This window comes from Narcine bancroftii, chromosome 1 (assembly GCF_036971445.1).
Source record: "Narcine bancroftii isolate sNarBan1 chromosome 1, sNarBan1.hap1, whole genome shotgun sequence".
NCBI classification, from domain to species: domain Eukaryota; kingdom Metazoa; phylum Chordata; class Chondrichthyes; order Torpediniformes; family Narcinidae; genus Narcine; species Narcine bancroftii.
In genome coordinates this window covers 98277839-98298138 of record NC_091469.1, presented here as the reverse complement: position 1 = coordinate 98298138, position 20300 = coordinate 98277839, and the positions used below count along the sequence as shown (strand labels likewise).

At 41.2% G+C, this 20300-nt stretch overlaps 1 protein-coding gene across 18 annotated transcripts in view; it reads left to right on the top strand.

Annotated features, from left to right (window-relative positions):
- Window positions 1-20300, top strand: part of pnpla7b (patatin-like phospholipase domain containing 7b) — a 496626-nt gene that overhangs the window by 236638 nt on the left and 239688 nt on the right. For all 18 annotated transcript variants that reach the window (XR_011356222.1, XR_011356233.1, XR_011356243.1 and 15 more), the window contains one exon: window positions 9006-9119. Coding sequence is in view for 10 of the 18 variants with exons in the window: in XM_069933113.1 (XP_069789214.1) it covers window positions 9006-9119 (114 nt within the window). In the remaining 8 variants the exon portion in view is untranslated. The remainder of the gene's footprint in view (window positions 1-9005; window positions 9120-20300) is intronic.

Sequence of the window (20300 nt, the reverse complement as noted above, 5' to 3'; positions counted from 1 at the left end):
GCCCACCAGCAGCAGCATGTCCTACATCTCAGAGTTCACCACCTCCATCCACCACCTCTCCAGTAAAGAGAACATTGTTGCTGATGCACTCTCGAGGCCAGCTCTTCATGCCCTGTCGCACGGCATCAGCTAACACAAACTGGCATGAGCCCAGCAAGATGATGCCGAGACCCACAGCTTCAGGATGACAACCACAAGTCTGGATCTCCAGGATGTCCCGATGGACACCAATGGTGCGACCTTGCTCTGCAATGTCTTCACCGGCCAACCCTGACCAATCGTCCCTGCCCAATGGAGATGAAAGGTTTTCGACACACTGCACTGACTTTCCCATCCCTCCATCTGAACGAAGGTGCAGATGATATTCTCCTTGTTCTTCTGGCACGGGCTGTGCAAGCTAGTTAGTGAATGGGTGAAAACCTGCACACACTGCCAAACTGCGAAGGTCCAGCGCCCACCAAGCCCCACCTCCAACAGTTTGACGCACCGACTTACAGTTTCCAGCATGTCCATCTCAACACAGTGGGCCCCTTGCTAGTCTCCCAAGGGTCGCGCTACCTGCTCATAATGGTGGACAGATTTACCAGGTGGCCTGAGGCCATCCCAATCCCGGACACCACCACTGACACTTGTGCCCAGTCCTCCCGATTTGGAGTTCCAACACACATAACAACCAACTGGGGGGGGGCCCAATTCACTTCTGAATTTTGGAATGTACTCTCAAAACTCCTGGCCACCCAGCTACACCACACCACTGCCTACCATCCCCAGTCCAACAGCATAGTCGAGAGCTTTCACCACTACCTGATGGCAAGGCTGGAGAGGCCAAACTGGATGGACTAACTGCCTTGGGTCCTCCTTGGAATCCGCAGAGCACCAAAGGATGACCTGTGAGCCTCCTCAGCTGAGTTGGTCTATGGTGAACCCTTAGTACTCCCAGGCCAATTCCTGTCTTCACCACCAGGGCAGGATAGTGGCACCGCCATCGTACTGGAAAGACTGAGAGACAAACTGGGATAACTCGCACCACCACCATCACGACACTGCCACCTCCCCTCAGCTTACCCCACTGGGCTAGACACATGTTCGTGCTCAGGAGCTGACCCAGGCCACCTCTCCAGTGTCCCTAAGACGGATCCAACAAAGTACTTCACTGGAATGCCTCTATTTTCATGCTTGACATTCCAGGCAAAGATGAACTTTTCACCCTGGACCGCCTCAAACCGGCACACTTGGACTTCTCACAGCTGGTGGCGGTCCCACCGCCAATACGCAGGGGTCAGCCACCGAAGCAGGAGACCTCACCCACAATGCACAGTAAGCCCACTGGCACCAGTTCTGGGGGGTGGGGGTTGTGTGGCGGCAAATATATTTGTAGCGGTGAACCAGCTCCGCTTATTACGTACGGTCAGCGGAGCAGCTGCAGCAAAGATGGTGTCATGTGACCTTCTCTTCTGGTACAGACCAGAAGTACACGTATTCACTTATGACAGCGGGACATGAGTTCCAGGACATGAGAAGGCTTTAAAGGCTGCAGCGCAAAACTCAAAGTAAACTAGTTGTCTGTAACAAGTTCACAGCTCGCTGTCTCAGTTCTTCTTGCTGTGCTCGCGCATACTCTACCACACAAGTGAAGTTTGTACAGTGTAAGTACAGTATAGTATTTTTGCCTTTTAAACGGTTTATTCTTAATGCAGGTGTATTAGTTAGCCATTGTAAGAGCAAGTTTCAAGCAAATGGGAAATACACTTATCTGGCATCCACCATGCCAGATACCAGGGGTTTTACTGTACATTAAAATTTTATATTTTAGTGGAAGGAAAATGGACCCATTCCAAGTGCTCTAATGCATGCAAATATGTGATGTTTTCAATTAATACCAACTATGAACTAGCTTTGTCAGTGGTGTGTAAACTAATGGAGAGGATTCAAGGATAGGATCTATGAGCATTGAAGTACAGTCTACTCAAAGATAGTCAGCATGGCTTTGTGAACTGAAGGTCATCTTTCTGAAGTCTAACTGAGTTTTTTGAGGAGGTAACAAAATAAATTGATGAGGGTAGGGCAGTAGATTGTTCTGCATGCATATTAGGAAGGCATTTGACAAGGATCCCTACGAGAGTCTCATCCAAAAAGTCTTGAGTCACGGGATCAATGGAAAATTAGTTGTATGGATAAAAAATTTGGCTCATTGGAAGAAACCAGAGAGTAGTAGCGGAAGAGAAGTATTCTACCTGGAGGTCGGTGACAAGTGGAATGCCACAAGGATCTGATCTGGGACCCCTGCTCTTTGTGATTTTTATAAATGACCTGGATGAAGAGGTGGAAGGATGGACCAGTAAGTTTGCTGATGACACGAAGGTTAGAGGAGTTGTGGATGGAGCTGGAAGTTATCGAAGATTACAAGAGGATATAGAGAGGATGCAGAGTTGGGCAGAAAAGTGGCAGATGGAGTTCAATGTGGATAAGTGTGAGGTAATGCATTTTGGAGGAGAAACCACAAGGCTGAGTACAGGGTTAATGGTCGGTTGCTTAAGAGTGTGGATGAACAGAGGGACCTTGGGGTGCAAATCCATATATCCCTCAAGGTTGCCACACAGGTTGATGGGATAGTTAAGAAGGCCTATGGGATGCTGGGCTTCATTAATAGGGGGATTGAATTCAAGAGTAGAGAGGTCTTGTTATAACCCTACAAATCTTTGGTAAGATCACACTTAGAGAATTGCATTCAGTTCTGGCCACCTCATTAAAGGATGTAGAAGCTATAAAGGGGAGATTTACTAGGATGTTCTCTGGATTGGGAAACAACTCTCTTGAGGCAAGGTTAGCAGAGCTGGGACTTTTCTCTTTTAAGCATAGAAGGATGAGAGGAGACTTGATAGAGGTTTACAAGTTTATGAGAGGCATAGGGTGGACAGCCAGCACTTGTTTCCTAGGACTGGATCAGCAAACACCAGAGTACATATGTTCATAGTTAAGGGAGTGAAGTTTAGGGGAGACCTCACCCTCAATGCACAGTAAGACCACCGGCACCAGTTCTGGGGGGGTGGGGGTTGTGTGGCGGCGAATATATTTGTAGCGGTGAACCAGCTCCGCTTATTACGTACGGTCAACGGAGCAGCTGCAGCAAAGATGGCGTCACGGGACCTTCTCTTCCGGTACAGACCAGATCAGGGTGGTGAGTTTTATTCCATAGAGGGTTGCAGGTGCTTGAAATGCTTTCCCGGAGATGTTGATTGAAGCTGAAACATCGGGGGCACTTAAGAAACTCTTAGACACATGGATGAAAGAAAAATAGAGGGTTCTGGAGTAGGGAGGGTTCAGTACTATTTTTGGAGGGAATATGTGGGTCGGCACAACATCGAAGGCCAAAGGGCCTGTATTGTTCTATGTTGTAAATGGATTGCAGGAAAACACATGTGGTGTCATCTTTTGAGAGAGCGAGAAATGCTGCTGATGTCGCACATCAATACCCTTTCATCAGATCTCCGGAGGGGGGAAAGAACAAATAATTGTGATCTAAAATTTGAGAGCTGTCACATAGCAAGGTTGGTTCACTTGCTGCGTTTATTACTGTAAAGCAGAATGACATCTGAGTTTGTAACAACCAACTCAACTTGAAGGTTCTGGGGAAATGGCATGGTTCACATTCCACAATGACCTGTGATGTTTCTTTCTTTGTCTTGGCTTCGTGGACGAAGATTTATGGAGGGGGTAAATGTCCACGTCAGCTGCAGGCTCGTTTGTGACTGACAAGTCTGATGCGGGACAGGCAGACACAGTTGCAGGGGAAAATTGGTGGGTTGGGGTTGGGTGTTGGGTTTTCCCTCTTTTGCTTTTTGTCAGTGAGGTGGGCTCTGCGGTCTTCTTCAAAGGAGGTTGCCGCCCGCCGAACTGTGAGGCGCCAAGATGCACGGTTTGAGCCGAGATCAGCCCACTGGCGGTGGTCAATGGGGCAGGCACCAAGAGCTTTCTTTAGGCAGTCCTTGTACCTCTTCTTTGGTGCACCTCTGACACGATGGCCAGTGGAGAGCTCGCCATAGAACACGATCTTGGGAAGGCGATGGTCCTCCATTCTGGAGACATGACCCACCCAGCGCAGTTTGATCTTCAGCAGCGTGGATTCGATGCTGTCGGTCTCTGCCATCTCGAGTACTTCGATGTTGGAGATGAAGTCGCTCCAATGAATGTTGAGGATGGAGCGGAGACAACGCTGGTGGAAGCGTTCTAGGAGCCGTAGGTGATGCCGGTAGAGGACTGGAAAAACAACCAACTGAAAAACCTCACAAAGATAAGCGTATACAGAGCCGTTGTCATACCCACACTCCTGTTCAGCTCCGAATCATGGGTCCTCTACCGGCATCACCTACGGCTCCTGTGATGTTTAACCACTACTCAATTACCCATTTGCTCCCCTGGGCTTAGTTGTGGGTTAGCTTGGTATTTTTAGATAGAGTCCTCTGCAACAGTCGATGGAGTAGCTGAGGGATCATTGAATCTCTCATCACCTAGCAACCACCTGTGTTTAATGCTCAGATCATTTCCAAACTTTATCACCTGTTTACTCTTCATGTGTTTTTCTGTAACAGAATTTTGACTCATTTTAAAATACAGGTTTAAACAATGCACCGTGCATTGTTTGTATCCAACACTAAATGAACTCTGTCTCCTCACTGGAAATGATGCTGCCTGGCTGCATGGTCTGTTTTAAGGTTTGTATGGCTACAACGTTTGATTGTCTGTCATTGATGCTTTGCAGGGGACAGAGCTAATGGAAACTGCTGGCTCTCCTAATAGAGTTACTGGTAACCAGGATAATAACCTCGATGTAAAGGCTGTAGAACTTCTGCTAAAATGGATGAACCATTTTTAAGGTTAAAAACTCCCATGGTTAAATAATTACACAAAGAATTTGCAAATTATTGTACACGTTTATAAATTTCATGATCCTGGAAATGGAAAGGAATGTAGAAATTTTTTTTTCAGTGTGTGAACAGGAAAAAGGAAAGTAGGGCCATCAGAGCTCAAGGAGGCAAGAGCATGGGCGAGGGACTAAATTAGTACTTTACATCAGTCTTTACCAAAGATGATGCTTCTGGAGTCATGCAGGATGTAACTGAAATTCTGAATGGGCCAAAATATTAGTAAAGGGAAATGATAGACTAACAAAAAGTGAATAAATCAGTTGGTCAAGGTGGGATTTATGGGATGGAATATATCTGATGGAGCAAATTGAAGGTTTAATGTTGGCACTGTGTTTGGCCCAGACATGGTGGGCTGAAGGGTCTGTTCCTGTGCTGTATTGTTATATGTGTGGTTGATTGTAGCAACTTGGAGTGGAAAATAACTCTTTTAAGCAGACAAACAAGCACGGGCCATCTCCAAATGAGTTGACATTTCACATTGAAATTTCTTGGGACTCTGTTAACAATATTAAAGTTAGTTATCTGATCACATTTACACTACTTGCTGTGTACAAATTTGTGTCGTTTCCAACATTATAGCCACAGGTATATTTTAGAGGACTTCATTGAGTGGTACATTGAAAATGTCTTCATGAATGTAATTTTTTCATGACTTGAATAAAGATGGCAACTCAGAAACTAGAAGGAATGCAATACTAGATGTCCTTTTAGGGAATGAGATCAGACAGGTGACAGAAATCTGTGTCAGGGAACACTTTGGGTCCAGTGATCATCAAGCCATTAGTTTCAAGTTGATTATGGCGAAGGATGGGTCTGGGCCTCGGGTTGAGATTCTAAATTGGAGAAAGGCCAATTATGGGGAAATGAGAAGGGATCTGGAATGCGTGGATTGGGGTGAATTGAAGTTAGTGGAGGACCTTCAAGGGTGAAATTTTTAGAGTACAGAGTTTATATGTTCCTGTCAGGATTAAAGGCAAGGTTAGCAGGCAGAGAGAACCTTCAAGGGAGATTGGGGATCTGGTTTGCACAAAGGGAGAGAAGGAATAGGGAACATGGAGCAAATGGGGAATATAAAAAATCCAAGAAAAGCCTCAAGAGAGAAATCTGACAATATGAAGGAAAACCCTAAGCGTTTCTACAGGTCCTTTGAAGATTCGAGTGATCGAATGGAGCTAAAAGAGACAGGGGGAGACCTTAAATAGTGTTGTTTCATCAGTGTTCACTCAGGAAATGGGTACAAAGTTGTGGGAAGTAAGGAAAACAAGTAGTGAAGTCATGGAGCCTACACAGATTAAAGAGGAGGAGGTGCTTATTGTCAAAGCAAATAAGGGTGGATAAAACCCCAGGGCCTGACAAGATATTCCCTCGGAACTTGAGGGAAGCAACTATAGAAATTGAAGGGGCTCTGGCAGAAATATTTAAAATGTCCTTAGCCACGAGTGTGCTGCCAGAGGATTGGAGGGTAGTTCACATTGTTCCGTTGTTTTAAAAAGTCTCCAAAAGTAACCCTAGAAATAATAGGGTGGTGAGCCTGAGGTCAGTAGTAGGTAAATTATTGGAAGGTTTTCTAAGAGATCGGATATACAATTATTTCGATACCCAGAAACTGAATTGGATAGTCAACATGACTTTATTCATGATAGGTCATGCTTAACCAATCTTATGGAGTTTGTCGAGGAAGTTACCAGGAAAATTGACAAAGGAAAAGCTGTAGATGTTGTCTACATGGACTTTAGTAAAAGCCTTTGACAAGGTCCCACTTGGGAAATTAGTCAGGAAGGTTCAGATGCTGGGTATTTATGGTGAAGTAGTGAACTGGATTAGACAATGACTGGATGGGAGATGCCAGAGAGTGGTGGTGGATGATTGCTTCTCATACTGGAGGTTTTCAAAGCTTGCAGATAAATCTGGACCAGCTGGAAAAACGGCAGATGGAATTTAATGCAGACAAGTGTGAAGTGTTGTATTTTGGAAGAACAAACCTGGAAAGGAAGTACATAGTGAATGATAGGGCACTGGGGACTGTGGTGAAACAGTGGGAGCAGGGAGTACAGATAAATTATTCCCTGGAAGTAGCATCACAGGTGGATAGGGTTGCAAAGAGAACTTTTGGCATAAATCAAAGGATTGAATATAGGAGCTGAATGTTATGGTAAAGTTGTATAAGACATTGGTGAGGCCAAGTTTGGAGCATTCTGGCAGTTTTGGTCACCTAACTACAGGAAAGATATCAATAACATAGAAAGAATGCAGAGATTTACCAGGGTGTTGCCTGGACTTCAGGAACTGAGTTGCAGGGAAAGGTTAAACAGGTTAGGACTTTATTCCCTGGAGTGTAGACAAATGAGGGGAGATTTGATGGAGTATTTAAAATTATGAGGGGGATAGATGGAGTAAATGTAGGTAGCCTTTTTCCACTGAGGGTTGGTGAAATACAAACCAGAGAACATGGGTTAAGCGTGAAAGGGGAAAAGTTTAGGGGGAACATGAGAGGGAGCTTATTAATACAGAGAGAGATGGGAGTGTGGAACAAGTTGCCAGTTGAGGTGGTGAATGCTGTCTCAATTTTAATAGTTAAGAAGAATTTGTCCAGGTACGTGGATGGGAGAGGTATGGAGGGCTATGGACTGAGTGCAGGTCAGTGGGACTAGGCAAAAAAAATGTTTCAACACAGTCTGGAAAGGCTGAAGGGGCCTATTTCTGAGCTGTAATGTTCTCTGGTTCTACCTCAGATGTAGGTTACTACCAATCAATGTCAGGATGTGGGTTTCAAACATTCATTAATTTATGAATATTAAGACCCAGAACTGTCATTGGTTTTTATCGACTGCTTTCCCAGAGAAAATTGCCTGAGGCAAAGTATATTTAAAATATTTTGCATAAATAAAGTCAGGGTCAATTTTTCTTTTGGTGATTGTCAGGAAAATATCTCCTTTATTGCCATTAGTGTTAAAACGGACAGGAATCTACCTGAGTTTTCAGGTATAAGTATAGTCTATTGCAAAACAAATAGATTATCAGCCCTCATTTAAAGTTTAAGATAACAAAGTACGAAGAAAATTAGCAAATGTGAATTATGTCTGGATGTGGAAATACTGCAATATTAGAAGATGAGCATAGTACTGGCTCTTCGGCCAATGAAGTTGCGCTGCCAATCAGAGAACTTTAGAGGCAACATAAAAGACAAGCTTCTGGGTGGAAAAGTGATTAAATGTAGAAAGGGAAAGTTGCTTGGATACCATATTGTGGACAACTGTAGATTTATTTGTTGGAGAAATAGGATTAAAAACTGATCGAGATGTTTGATAGATTCACAATATGCAAGAATCTCGGTAAGAAATTTACAGAGGAAGAAGGATCCAACTTTAATGGGGGAGGGGTATTAGAAGCTAAATTAAAGGTCAAAGGTGAAGTCAAGGCTGATGTGTGTCTGGTTCAGTTTTGTTCAGTTTTCATTAGAGGAGAGTGAAATTAGTGACAAGATTAGGATGTTAGTGCTTGGTAACAAAGACAGTTGTAGCTCCAGTGCATCAGAGTACTGCTTATTTGTGATTGGCTTGTTTCAGGAGACTTGGACAGGAACTAATTGATTAAACTAGTGTTTGAATTTCATACACTACATTACAAGAGTTATCAGTTTCTGGTTGATAGAGGTGAGTGCTTCACATGAATGATCCCCCAAGTGTTATAGATTGTCAATCCACCTCTCCTAACCTGTTGATGAGAATGTTGGCCATGCTGCACAAGAAATTGGATTGAAACTGCAGCAAATCCCTTTCCCTTAGGGCCTTCAAAAACCAGCATATAGCGAAAGTGTTTATTTTGTTTCATCTGGGCTGGATGCAAACCAAACCACAGCCACTGCAGGTTTACACTTGCAGCTCATCTTGTTCACAGCAGAAAACCTCTACTAAGTGACAGATATTCTAAACCATATGGTTTAGTAAAGGACATGACTTGGGCTATTCACAGATATTTTCTTTCCCCTTATGTTGCCACCACAAAGGAATGTCCAAAGTTTCAAACTTGAATTTAATCTTATCCTCATCCTGTTCCTGTTTTCTTGAATCCCCTCCACAGGTGGAAGCTCTTACTCGACAGCCTTCTGCCACCACCGTACATGCAGTGAGGGACTCAGAACTAGCCAAACTTCCTGAGGGAGCTTTGAACTCCATCAAGCGTAGATACCCACAGGTAAGATGATCAACTTGATCCTGAGGAACCAAAATTATCACAACACACTTATTAACTTGTTAAGGAAGAGTTCAAATGTCTTTTTGAGCTTCTGAGAAGAGGTGTATGAAAATTGAAAGTCTTCTTTCTGATACTGGATATCTGAAGCAAAGGCAGAAAATGCAAAATGTATTGAGAATATTCACTAGTTAACTTTTAGGGCCAAAGACCCTGTATCATTATCCATGGTTCTGATGAAGGATTGTCAACATGAAATATTAACCTAGTTTTAGTTTCCACCAACGTGGCCTCACAGGCTGAGTGTTTCCACCTTCGGAGGGAAGGTTGTATGTGGGAACATTCCTCCCAAACCAGAGCAGCTGTTTCACTGTGTATCTTATTTACAGCCTTCGAATTGTTTTTATATGTGGGCAAAAGCAAGAGTGGGTGAAAGGCCACCTGTGCTCTTCACTCTGCCATTAATCTTCATTACTTTGTTTTGCTGTCATTGTGATGGTGCCAGAATCTTTTGAGATCAATGCCACGTTTTTCAAGCAAAAGAGAGCAAGATTCAGCACATCGATATCTTGGCTGCAGCCTAGAGGACAATTTGTCAGTGACCTCTTCCCGATCTCACCACCCTCCACGCTCCAACTCCATGTCATGCAGGCCATACTAGTCACATTAGTTCAAGTGTATTGTCATCTGACTGTAGATATACAACCAGACAAAACAGTGTTTCTTTGTACTATGGCGCACACACAAAAGACAGACTGGTCCTGCACACCAAACACCTCCTTGCCTTTATCTTTCATCCAAACGTGCCTGTTAAGAGCAAAAGGCACACTCAAACACTGTCGGTTTGGTTGCAGTGTCAGTGGTGTCCTGGGGTCCAGAGGCTGCATGAGTCTGTTTGTTTTGGGGCGTACATGCTATTCACTGGGGGTTGGTGCATGCCCCGGAGTTTTGGGCAGTTGGCAGTTAGCCCACATTGGTTGTAATGGCGAAATAGAGGGTAGGTGAATGAGGCTCTGATATTTCCTGCTAACTGCTACCAAGGGGATTGATCATTACACGTTACTGTTACCTAGTTTAAGAACATTACCACGGATGTTACGAGTCCTTTTGTGTTAATTAATAAACAGTTTTAAAACACATCTGGACTTCGTCATGAATTCCTTGAATGCGTCAGAGTCCACTTGGCCTCCGAGTGACTTTCTTTATGGATAGTAGACGCTACATTTAGTCAATAGAAAGCTATTGAACAGGATTCAATTTGACATTGTTGGAACATTCCTCTTTGGTTTGGAGTGATACTGAAAGCAATATGGTGGCCATGTTGGAAATGCTGAGCACAGACCGCTGCCAGCAATCCGCCTCCAGTGGTCTGAGCATCTAATCCTAGAGCAGAATGTCGTATGAATGTGCTGGCAGAGTCATTTGCCAAGAATCACAGCACTATATTGACTGCTCCAATGGTGGAAACTCGGTCATTGACAGCAGTGCATCACAGCCATCAGAAGCAGAAGGATTTTTTTTGTTGATTTCTTCTGTGTATTTATTTAGTTTGAACACAGTTTGGAGGTGCTGCCATTCATCCATTGGGGATTTGTAAGGAGTTGCCCACATATGGCTTCGGACAGAGGGTTCAGGAAGGCTAAGTTTATTACAGGAACATTTTGCCACTGACTTTAAAATTGCTACAGCTTATATGGAGAAGGCCCTTTCATGGTCAACAATAAAACTGGATGGCACAAAGGCTCAACAGTGGTAGTAAAAATCACTCTTTTTAAGGTTATGTGCTGGTAACCTCTGTCCTATGAAGAAAGAAGATCTACATAATATTGGAATTTACTGTTTTTGATTGTTATTTATAGTTGTGTAATTATTATTTGAGACATAATAATTAGAGGCCGGTGTAAGAGCCAAAGGCTTGTTGTTTATCATTGTCGATTTGGCTGCAGCATCGGAGGCGTCCCGGGGTCTGGAGGCTGCGTGAGTTCTATTTGTTCCAGCGCGCATGAGCTGTTCACTGGGGTTGGTGCATACGCGGGGGTTTCGGATGGTTGCCAGTTAGTTAGCCTTCATTGACTGATAAGGCAGGATAGACGGTGGGTGAGTGAGACTCTGATATTTTCTGTTGACTGTTACAGAGGGGATTTCTTGTTACATGTTACTCATTCCAAGTTTAAGAACGTTACAACGGACGTTACAAGTCTTTTTATGTTAATTAACAAACCGTTTTAAAACTCATCTGGACTTCGTCATGAATTCCTTGAACACATCAGAGTAAAGAGCCCACTTAGCCTCTAAGTAGCTTTTTTATAGATAATAGTCACTACAATGCCCTAGTTGTCCTTTTAGCCTCCCAGAGCTGGGAGAGGTCCCCAGTGGAGGTCCCTTTATGAGGGAATCCTCCCCTGTTACATTGGAGACCTAGGTTAGAATGTAATGCACTGAGCTGTACAGTAAAGCAGGTTTTAAGTCTGTACTCTAATTACCCCCCCCCACCTGTAATTTCTGCCACTTGGAGGAGACAATGTACCATGATATTATGAAGTGTGAGAAGTTAGCCTGTATTTGAATATGTGAAGGGATTGCTCATCACATTTTGGTAACATTTCAGTCCCATGCTCCTGATCTTCAGTCATCCAGTGAGGAGGAGGAAGAGGATGGGTTGCTCAGAGGATCTCTTGGTCAGTTTGCTCCTGGGCCTGGTCAATATGGCAGTGGGTAGTCTATGGTTTAGCCTTGGCTGACTGCCTGCGCAACTTCTGGGGTTACATCTGTGCCCATTTATCCCTGGAGAAAGCACACAATATCCAAAGGTACAATGGGGGATTGCTGGGACCGGTGGATATCATGGGCTCAAGTGCATTTTGGATGGTGATAATTGGATTATAATTTAAACATATCAATAGTGTGTAACTGAAATAATGTAGAGTACAACTCCAATTATCTAAAATGGTCGGGACTAGGCCTATGTCACATAAATGTTTTTTTCAGAGAACTGGTCATTTTTTTAAAAACAGCCCAGTAGCAACAGCAGATCACTTGTAAAAGTATTTAAACAACAACAACCAACAAGGGAAGGCTTTTTAAGCATTAAAATAATGTTTAATTCACACCAAAAAAAATGCTGGATGTCATTGATCACGAACAACTCCCCACCAAGGCCCCACTGCTACCGGGAGCCCGAGGTACCAGTTCCTGTCGGGAGACGGCTCTCCTTGATGACACCAGGACAAGGGATTCTTCCAACAGCTTGTGGCTGGGAGAGAGTGGGATGGAGTGAGAGCGGGAGAGTTGGAAGCTGAAGAAGAAATGGAAAGAGAGAGGGGAGGGAGTTACCTGAAACAAGGATAATTGTTGTTCTAATTTCATGTCAGGTGAATTTTTTTTTCAACCTGTGAGGTCAGTGGAGGAGTCATGTGATGGAGTAGTGGCCAGTAGGAGAATACCAGCCCTCTCCAGAAAAGAAGAAAAAAAGTGAAGAAAAAGCAAAGCCCCAGATACATAGAACACAACAAATAAAAGATAAAGGTGTGGAGAAAATGCAACCTAACAAAAAAAAACAAAAAACAACGGTAAAAAAAGGAAAGACGCCGGAAGAGAAAGGAGAAGGCCTTACCTGCACGAAAAAGCAGGGACCTGCTGTGGAAAGAGGAGCCCGCTCCCCGACGTTAGTGGAGATCCCGCATGGTCGCAACGTACCGACCGCGGGACTGCAAAAATGGCTCACTGAGCCAAACAGAGGTGCGCAACTGCGCATGCGCAAGGAATTGCGCCTGCGTGATGCGCACAATAAGGACAAGGAGAACATCGACGGGAGCGGGGACCAGCTGTGCAGTGAAACTACACAGCACGAACAGCTGAAAGATGCCCGACAGCAGGGCTCCCAGCTGGAAGAAAAAGAAAGCAACGAGAATGGGAGGGATGAGAAAGAAAAACAGAAGCAGGAGGCCCAACAGATAACCAGGTCAGAAGAGGACCAACATCAAGAAACCATGAAAAAAAAACCCAACAAACTGAGATAAGCAGCTCAACTAGAAAGTCAGAAGAGACACAGATACAAGGAAGAGGTAGAAGACACAAACCCAAGAGCAGACACAGAAGAAGAAGAAGGAGAACACCAAGCTCTGCACAGAGGAATAGAAGATAAAATGAATGGACAGTACATAGATTAAAAAAATTTCAAGAACAATTGAAAGCATTAAAAGAATGGCTGACACTAGAATTTAGTGAAATGAAAAGAAAATTGAAAAGTACAGAAGAAAAAGTGAGTAGAATAGAGCTGGTCATAACAAATGTAGGGAAAGGATTAGAAAATGTGGAAGAATGTGTAATGGCGGTAGAAATGGAAGTGAACGACTTAAAAAGAAAATTGGAAGAAAGTGACAAAAAAGTTAAAAAAACACAAAGAGTTGTTAGCTCAGAAGATGGATATAATGGAAAACTATAGCAGGCGAAACAATATAAAGATAGTGGGCCTAAAGGAAGACGAAGAAGGCAAAGATGTGAAAGAATTTATAAAAGAATGGATCCCAAAAGTCCTGGGAATGCCAGAAATGCAGGAAGGAATGGAAATAGAAAGGGCACACAGAACATTAGACCCGAAACCACAGTCACAACAAAAACCAAGATCTGTTTTAGTAAAATTTCTGAGATACATGACAAGAGAAAATATATTGGAGAAGGCAATTAATAAAATTAGAAAAGACAAAAAAAACACTGGAGAACAAAGGTCAAAAAAAAATTTCTACCCAGTCATAAGTTTTGAGCTCCTTAAGAAGTGGAAGGAGTTTAATGCAGCGAAATCGATCCTATGGAAAAAAAAAGCTATAAATTTATGTTAAGATATCCAGCGGTGCTTAAAATAGTTATCCCGGGGGAGCAAAACAGACTGTTCTCGGATCCGGAGAAAGCACGAGAATTTGCCGAACGCCTGCAAGACAGAAAGAGAGATGAAGAGATGTAACAAGAACAAACCATGATGACAAACTACATATAAAGAAGTAAAAATAATGTATAAGTAAGAACTAAAGGAGGGAAGTAAGGGAGAAGGGGGGAAAAAGAGAGGAGGGGTTTTAAAAAAAAGAAAAAGAGAAGAAAAGAGGGGGAACTTTGTTTTAATGTGAAGATAAAAGTCTTTTCTGGAGGGGGTTGGGTGGGAGACAATAACAGTCACGGTGAAAACAGTTGACACTTGCGAACAGGTTCGCTGTCCAAATGGAGAAGGGAGTTGTGGTTGCCCGGCAAGGGACAAGGGGCAACTCAGAGAGGGGGGGGGGAACACTTGATGTTAAGGGAATTTTAGATGTGGGAGTGGTTGAAGTATTTTATGTTTTAGAAGTGTTGTCATACATTGCGTTCAAAACAGGAAAACTGAGAAATGAAAATGAGGAAAAGGGAAAAGGTGGTGGTGAGGAAGCAGAAATGAGATGTAAACAGAGTATGATATGGCCATGTTGAACTATATGACTATAAATATTAACGGAATACATAACCATATCAAAAGGAAGAGGCTATTAAATTTACTGAAAAAACAAAAAAAATAGATATAGCATTCGTGCAGCAAACGCATCTAACTGAAGTGGAACATAATAAATTAAGGAGAGACTGGGAAGGGCACGTAACGGCAGCATCATATAATTCAAAAGCCAGAGGTGTAGCTATATTAATCATTAAAAATGTACCAATCAAAATAGAGGAGGAAATAATAGATCCAGCAGGGCGATATGTAATGATAAAATGTCAGGTACATTCAGAACTCTTGAATTTGGTCAATATATATGCACCTAATGAAGAAGATCAAAAGTTCATGCAAGATATTTTTTTGAAGATTGTAGGTACGCAGGGGAATATATTGATAGGAGGGGACTTTAACCTTAATTTGAACATAAAGATGGATAAAACTGGACAAAAGAGTAGCAAAAAGAACAAAGTAGCCAAATTTATGGCTAAATCAATGCAGGAGTATATGGAGGAGACAACACCCAAAGGAGAAGGAATACTCATATTATTCGAATAGACATAAAACATACTCAAGGATTGACCTATTCCTGTTGTCAGCCCATATCCAAGAGAGAGTTAGGAAAACAGAATATAAAGCTAGATTGTTATCGGATCACTCACCCCTGTTATTAGCAATAGAACTGGAGGACATCCCACCAAGAACATATAGATGGAGATTAAACTCCATGCTACTTAAAAGACAGGAATTTAGAGAATTTATTGAGCGCCAAATTAAAATGTACTTGGAAATAAATACAGAATCAGTGAAAGACAAATTTATATTATGGGATGCAATAAAAGCCTTCATCAGAGGGCAGATAATAAGTTATGTAACTAAGATGAAAAAGGACTACAATCGGGAAATAGAACAGCTGGAAAGCGAATAGTAAGTACAGAAAAAGAACTAGCAACGAGGAATGATACAACAAAAAGAGAATTGGCGGACAAAAAAATAAAATACGAAACACTCCAAACGTATAAGGTGGAGAAGAACATAATGAAAATAAAGCAGAAGTATTACGAGCTAGGACAAAAAACGCACAAAATACTAGCTTGGCAGCTTAAAACAGAACAAGCTAAAAGAACGGTATTGGCATCAAGGAAAAAGGACAAACAAATTACATGTAACCCAACAGAGATCAATGAAAACTTCAAGGAATTCTATGAGCAATTATACCGAACTGAGAACGAAGGGAAAGAAGACAAAATAGATGAGTTTCTAGCTAAAATTGAACTACCGAAATTGCAAGAAGTGGAGCAAAAAAATTGATTAAACCATTTGAAATAGAGGAAATACAGGATATATTAAAAATGCTACCGAACAATAAAATGCCTGGAGAGGACGGACTCCCAATAGAATTCTATAAAACATTTAAAGAGTTATTAATTCCTCCTCTCCTGGAAGTAATGAACCAGATAGAAGAAACACAAAACTTGCCAGATCATGTAAGACAGCAATAATTACGGTAATACCAAAGATGGGGAAAGATCAACTAACACCAGCATCGTATAGACCAATATCTCTACTTAACTCAGATTATAAGATAATAGCAAAACTATTAGCAAACAGATTGGCTGACTGTGTACCAAAAATAGTAAAATTAGATCAAACTGGATTTATTAAGAAAAGACGAACAATGGACAATGTCTGTAAGTTCATTAACTTAATCCATGCAGTACAAGAAAATAAGACGCCAACAGTGGCTGTTGCTTTAGACGCAGAGAAAGCCTCTGACAGGGTAGAATGGAATTATTTATTTCAAAGTATTACAGAGGTTTAACCTACCAGAGAAATATTTTAATTGGATGAAAGCATTATATAAGAGACCAATGGCGAAGGTGACAGTAAATGGATATATATCGAACCAATTTAAATTAAGCAGGTCAACTAGGCAGGGATGTCCACTATCTCTCTCACTGTTCGCTATAGCAATAGAACCATTGGCAAAACTGATATGAACAGAAAATAAAATAAAAGGGATAATAAAAGAGAAGGAATATAAAATCAGTTTATTTTGCAGATGACATCATAGTATACTTAACAGAATCAGAATTAATCAATAAAAGAATTGCATAAGAAATTGAAGGAATATGGAGAAATATCAGGGTACAAGATCAAAGCAAATAAAAGTGAAGTGATGCCAATTAATAACGCAGATTACACAAAATTTAGAAAAGAATCACCATTTAAATGTCACCACAAGAAATCCGATACCTAGGTATTAGACTAGATAATAATCTAGGCCATCTATACAAATTAAATTATCAGCCATTAATGAAGAAATTACACGATGACTTAGAACAATGAAAAGATTTACCACTAACTGATAGGAAGGGTAAATTGCATTAGAATGAATAACTTCCCAAGGATACAATACCTATTTCAATCGTTACCAATTCCCTTAATAGAGAAATTCTTCAATGAACTAAAGAGAATAATCAAGAAATTGTTATGGAAATGGGGGGGAAACCGAAGATAGCACTAGATAAATTAACAGAATGGTACAAACAAGGTGGTTTGTAGCTACTAAACTAAAAATTATTATAGAGCAGCACAATTAAGATATCTATCAGATTTTTATCAAACAATGGAAAAACCAGATTGGACCAAGATAGAGCTAGATAAAATAGAGGAAAAGGTACCAGAACATATACTTTATAAGTGGGATGACAAACTGGTGCAATATAGAAGTTCACCAGTAATGCACCATGTGCTCAACATTTGGAAGAAGATACATGTAGAAAGGAAAAAAACAAATTACCATCTACCAAAATTATTATTGATGCAAAATCAACTAATCCCTTTCACAATAGATAAACTTTCCTTTAGAGAATGGGAGAGAAAAAGAATTAAAAGAATAGAAAACTGTTTTTTGGGAAATAATTTATTATCATTTGAACAAATGAAGTACAAATATGGAATAACTCATGGTACAATGTTTGCATACCACCAACTGAAAAGCTAATTAAGGACAAATTAGGAAGCAAACTGAGATTACCAGAAGGAAGCAGCTTTCAATATGTGATTACAGACACAATGATAATTAAAAGATTTATAACAAACATGTACATCAGGCTGCAAGAGAAAGAAAATTATGAAATAAGCTATAAGCCCAAACAAAACTGGGAAAAAGATCTAAACATAAAGATAAAAAATGAAATATGGGGAAAGCTATGCTCCGGAACTATTAGAAATATAATAAATACGAGGTTACACATGATACAATTTAATTGGTTACACAGGCTACATATCACGCCCCAATAGTTAAATAAATGGGATCCAACAGTATCAGATAGATATTTTCGCTGTAAGAAGGAAATGGGAACAACAGTACATGCAATTTGGGCATGTGAGAAAGTGAAAAAATTTTGGGAAGATCTAAATCAGATATTAAATAAAATCACAAAAAGCAACATACCAAAAAATCCAGAGATCTTTCTTCTAAGTAATATAAGAAGTAAAGAATTAGGCCTTAAACTGGATGAAGCGCAAAAAAGATTTATTATGATAGCCTTAGCTGTAGCAAAATAATGTGTAATGTCAACTTGGAAATCAGAAGAAAGCCTGAGAGTACAACAATGGTACATGGAAATGAATAAATGTATTCCATTGGAAAAAAATAACAATAATTAAAAAAATAAAGTCACATTATTTGAACAAATTTGGGAACCGTACATGGAACACAACAGAGAGGGCCTATCGTGGACCTCTACCCACTAAAATGATAGAATGAGAAGAAGACAAAATGAACTGACCCAGTGTGTAAAAGTAGATGACACAATTTTCTTGTTTATTTTCATTGTGCGATGACATTGTTTAATGGGTTTATTGTATTGTATATGTTGAACATTTAGTGGGTTTGGAAGGGGGTGGGAAGGAGGGAGAGAGGGGGGGAAAGGGGAGAAAATGACACTGTGTCTATTCAAGAGGGAAATGTTTGTGTGTATTTTGATTAATATGGTTCATAGTGTGAAACATTTTAAAAAAAATTTAAAAACCTGTAATGTCAGTTCGGCTCTGAAAAAATTCAGATAAATGAGGATTTCTGATTTGTTTTGGATATCTTCATTTATCTGAAATGTTACAATTTTTTCAGATAAATAATGATTTTGGAGAATCCGATTTTGGATAATCGGAGTTGTACCGTAATATTGTCTTCATGCGATTTCTTGCAGTCACTGAATAAACCAACTTTGTTAATTGAAAAAAGTACACAGTGCATCATAACATATAATAATAAAAATATAATCTTTTATACAGGGAGTGTTCTACCAGTATGTGCACATACATGCACACACATATTTCCTGATGGTAGTAGGTCAAATATCCTGTGTGATGGATGTTAGGGATCCACTTTTTTTAACCCTTTTGAACCCATGCTCCTGGTGAATGTCATAATTAGAAATAAGGAGAAGAGACCCCAGACCCCAGTCATCTTGTCGCCATCTTAATGATCTTCTATATTGAGGATATGACCAGAAGAAACTGAGCTGTAGAAGCATGGAATGTAACAGCTGACTTCTTGAGTTATCCTGCTGAGAAGCCAAGTCTTATTTGCTCTAATCCTGTCATGAATATAAGAGCTGTTCCAAGTGTACATGAACATGGACTTCCTTGGCATTAGAGGTATCCTTCAACATTTCATATTTGATTCATGTTTAGCGTTTATAATGGATGGCAAGGTGAAATCCAATTATGATGCAGAGTATCATTGATAACATGGTGCAGATTAATGCATTTGGTTCATCATGTCCTTGGCTGTCCAAAGAGGGAACTGCCCAGCCTTACCCCACCTTTCAGCAGTAGATCTGTAGCCCCTCATGTCACAGCTCTTCCAGACAAATTTTAAATGTGCTATTAGTTCCTACCTCCCTTGCCCTTTTCTCAGCTGAGTTCCAGACCTCTGTTTCCATTTGGATGGGAGGAAAAGTTAACATGTTGACCAAGCAGATTAAATGAAAACTTGCAAATACTAGAACTCTTGAAATTAAAATCTGAAAAGCAGAGAAAGTTAAAGTTTTTCAGCAAACTGTGTTTGGAATGAGTAGTTGGGGTGGGGGGGGGGGTGGTGAGGGGGAACAGAATGGAGATATTGAAAGCAAATAAGCACACAACACGAAAGGTAGAGTGCAGAAGGTCTGTGCAGACCAAGTGAAGGAGGTCCTTACAGACATCTTCAACTCCTCATTGCAGCAGTTCATCACCTCATGGGTTTCAAGACAGCCACTATCATCTCAGTACCAAAGAGGGCGAGAATAACAGGCCTCAAGACTTTTGCCCTGTGGCACTGACCTCCACCATTATGAAATGCTTTGAGTGTCTGGTGGTGGAATGCATCAAAGCACACCTCCCAGAGACACTTGACCTATTTCAATTGTCTACAGACAGAACATGATGATGATCCACTGATGGTGTCGTAGCCTTGTACTTTACTTAACTCAGTCTTGACCCACCTGATGCTTCATACTCCAGGCTGTTGTTCATCAACTTCAATTTGATGTTTAATATGTTCATTCCTCCGTGACTGCTGGAGGATCTGTCCGTACTGAGACTCAACACCCCTCTCTGTAATTAGATACTGGACTTCCTAACAGAGAGACCACAGTATGTCTGGATTGATAGCGGAATGTCAAGCACCATCATATTGAACACTGGCACACCACAGGGCTGTGTGCTCAGCCCATTCC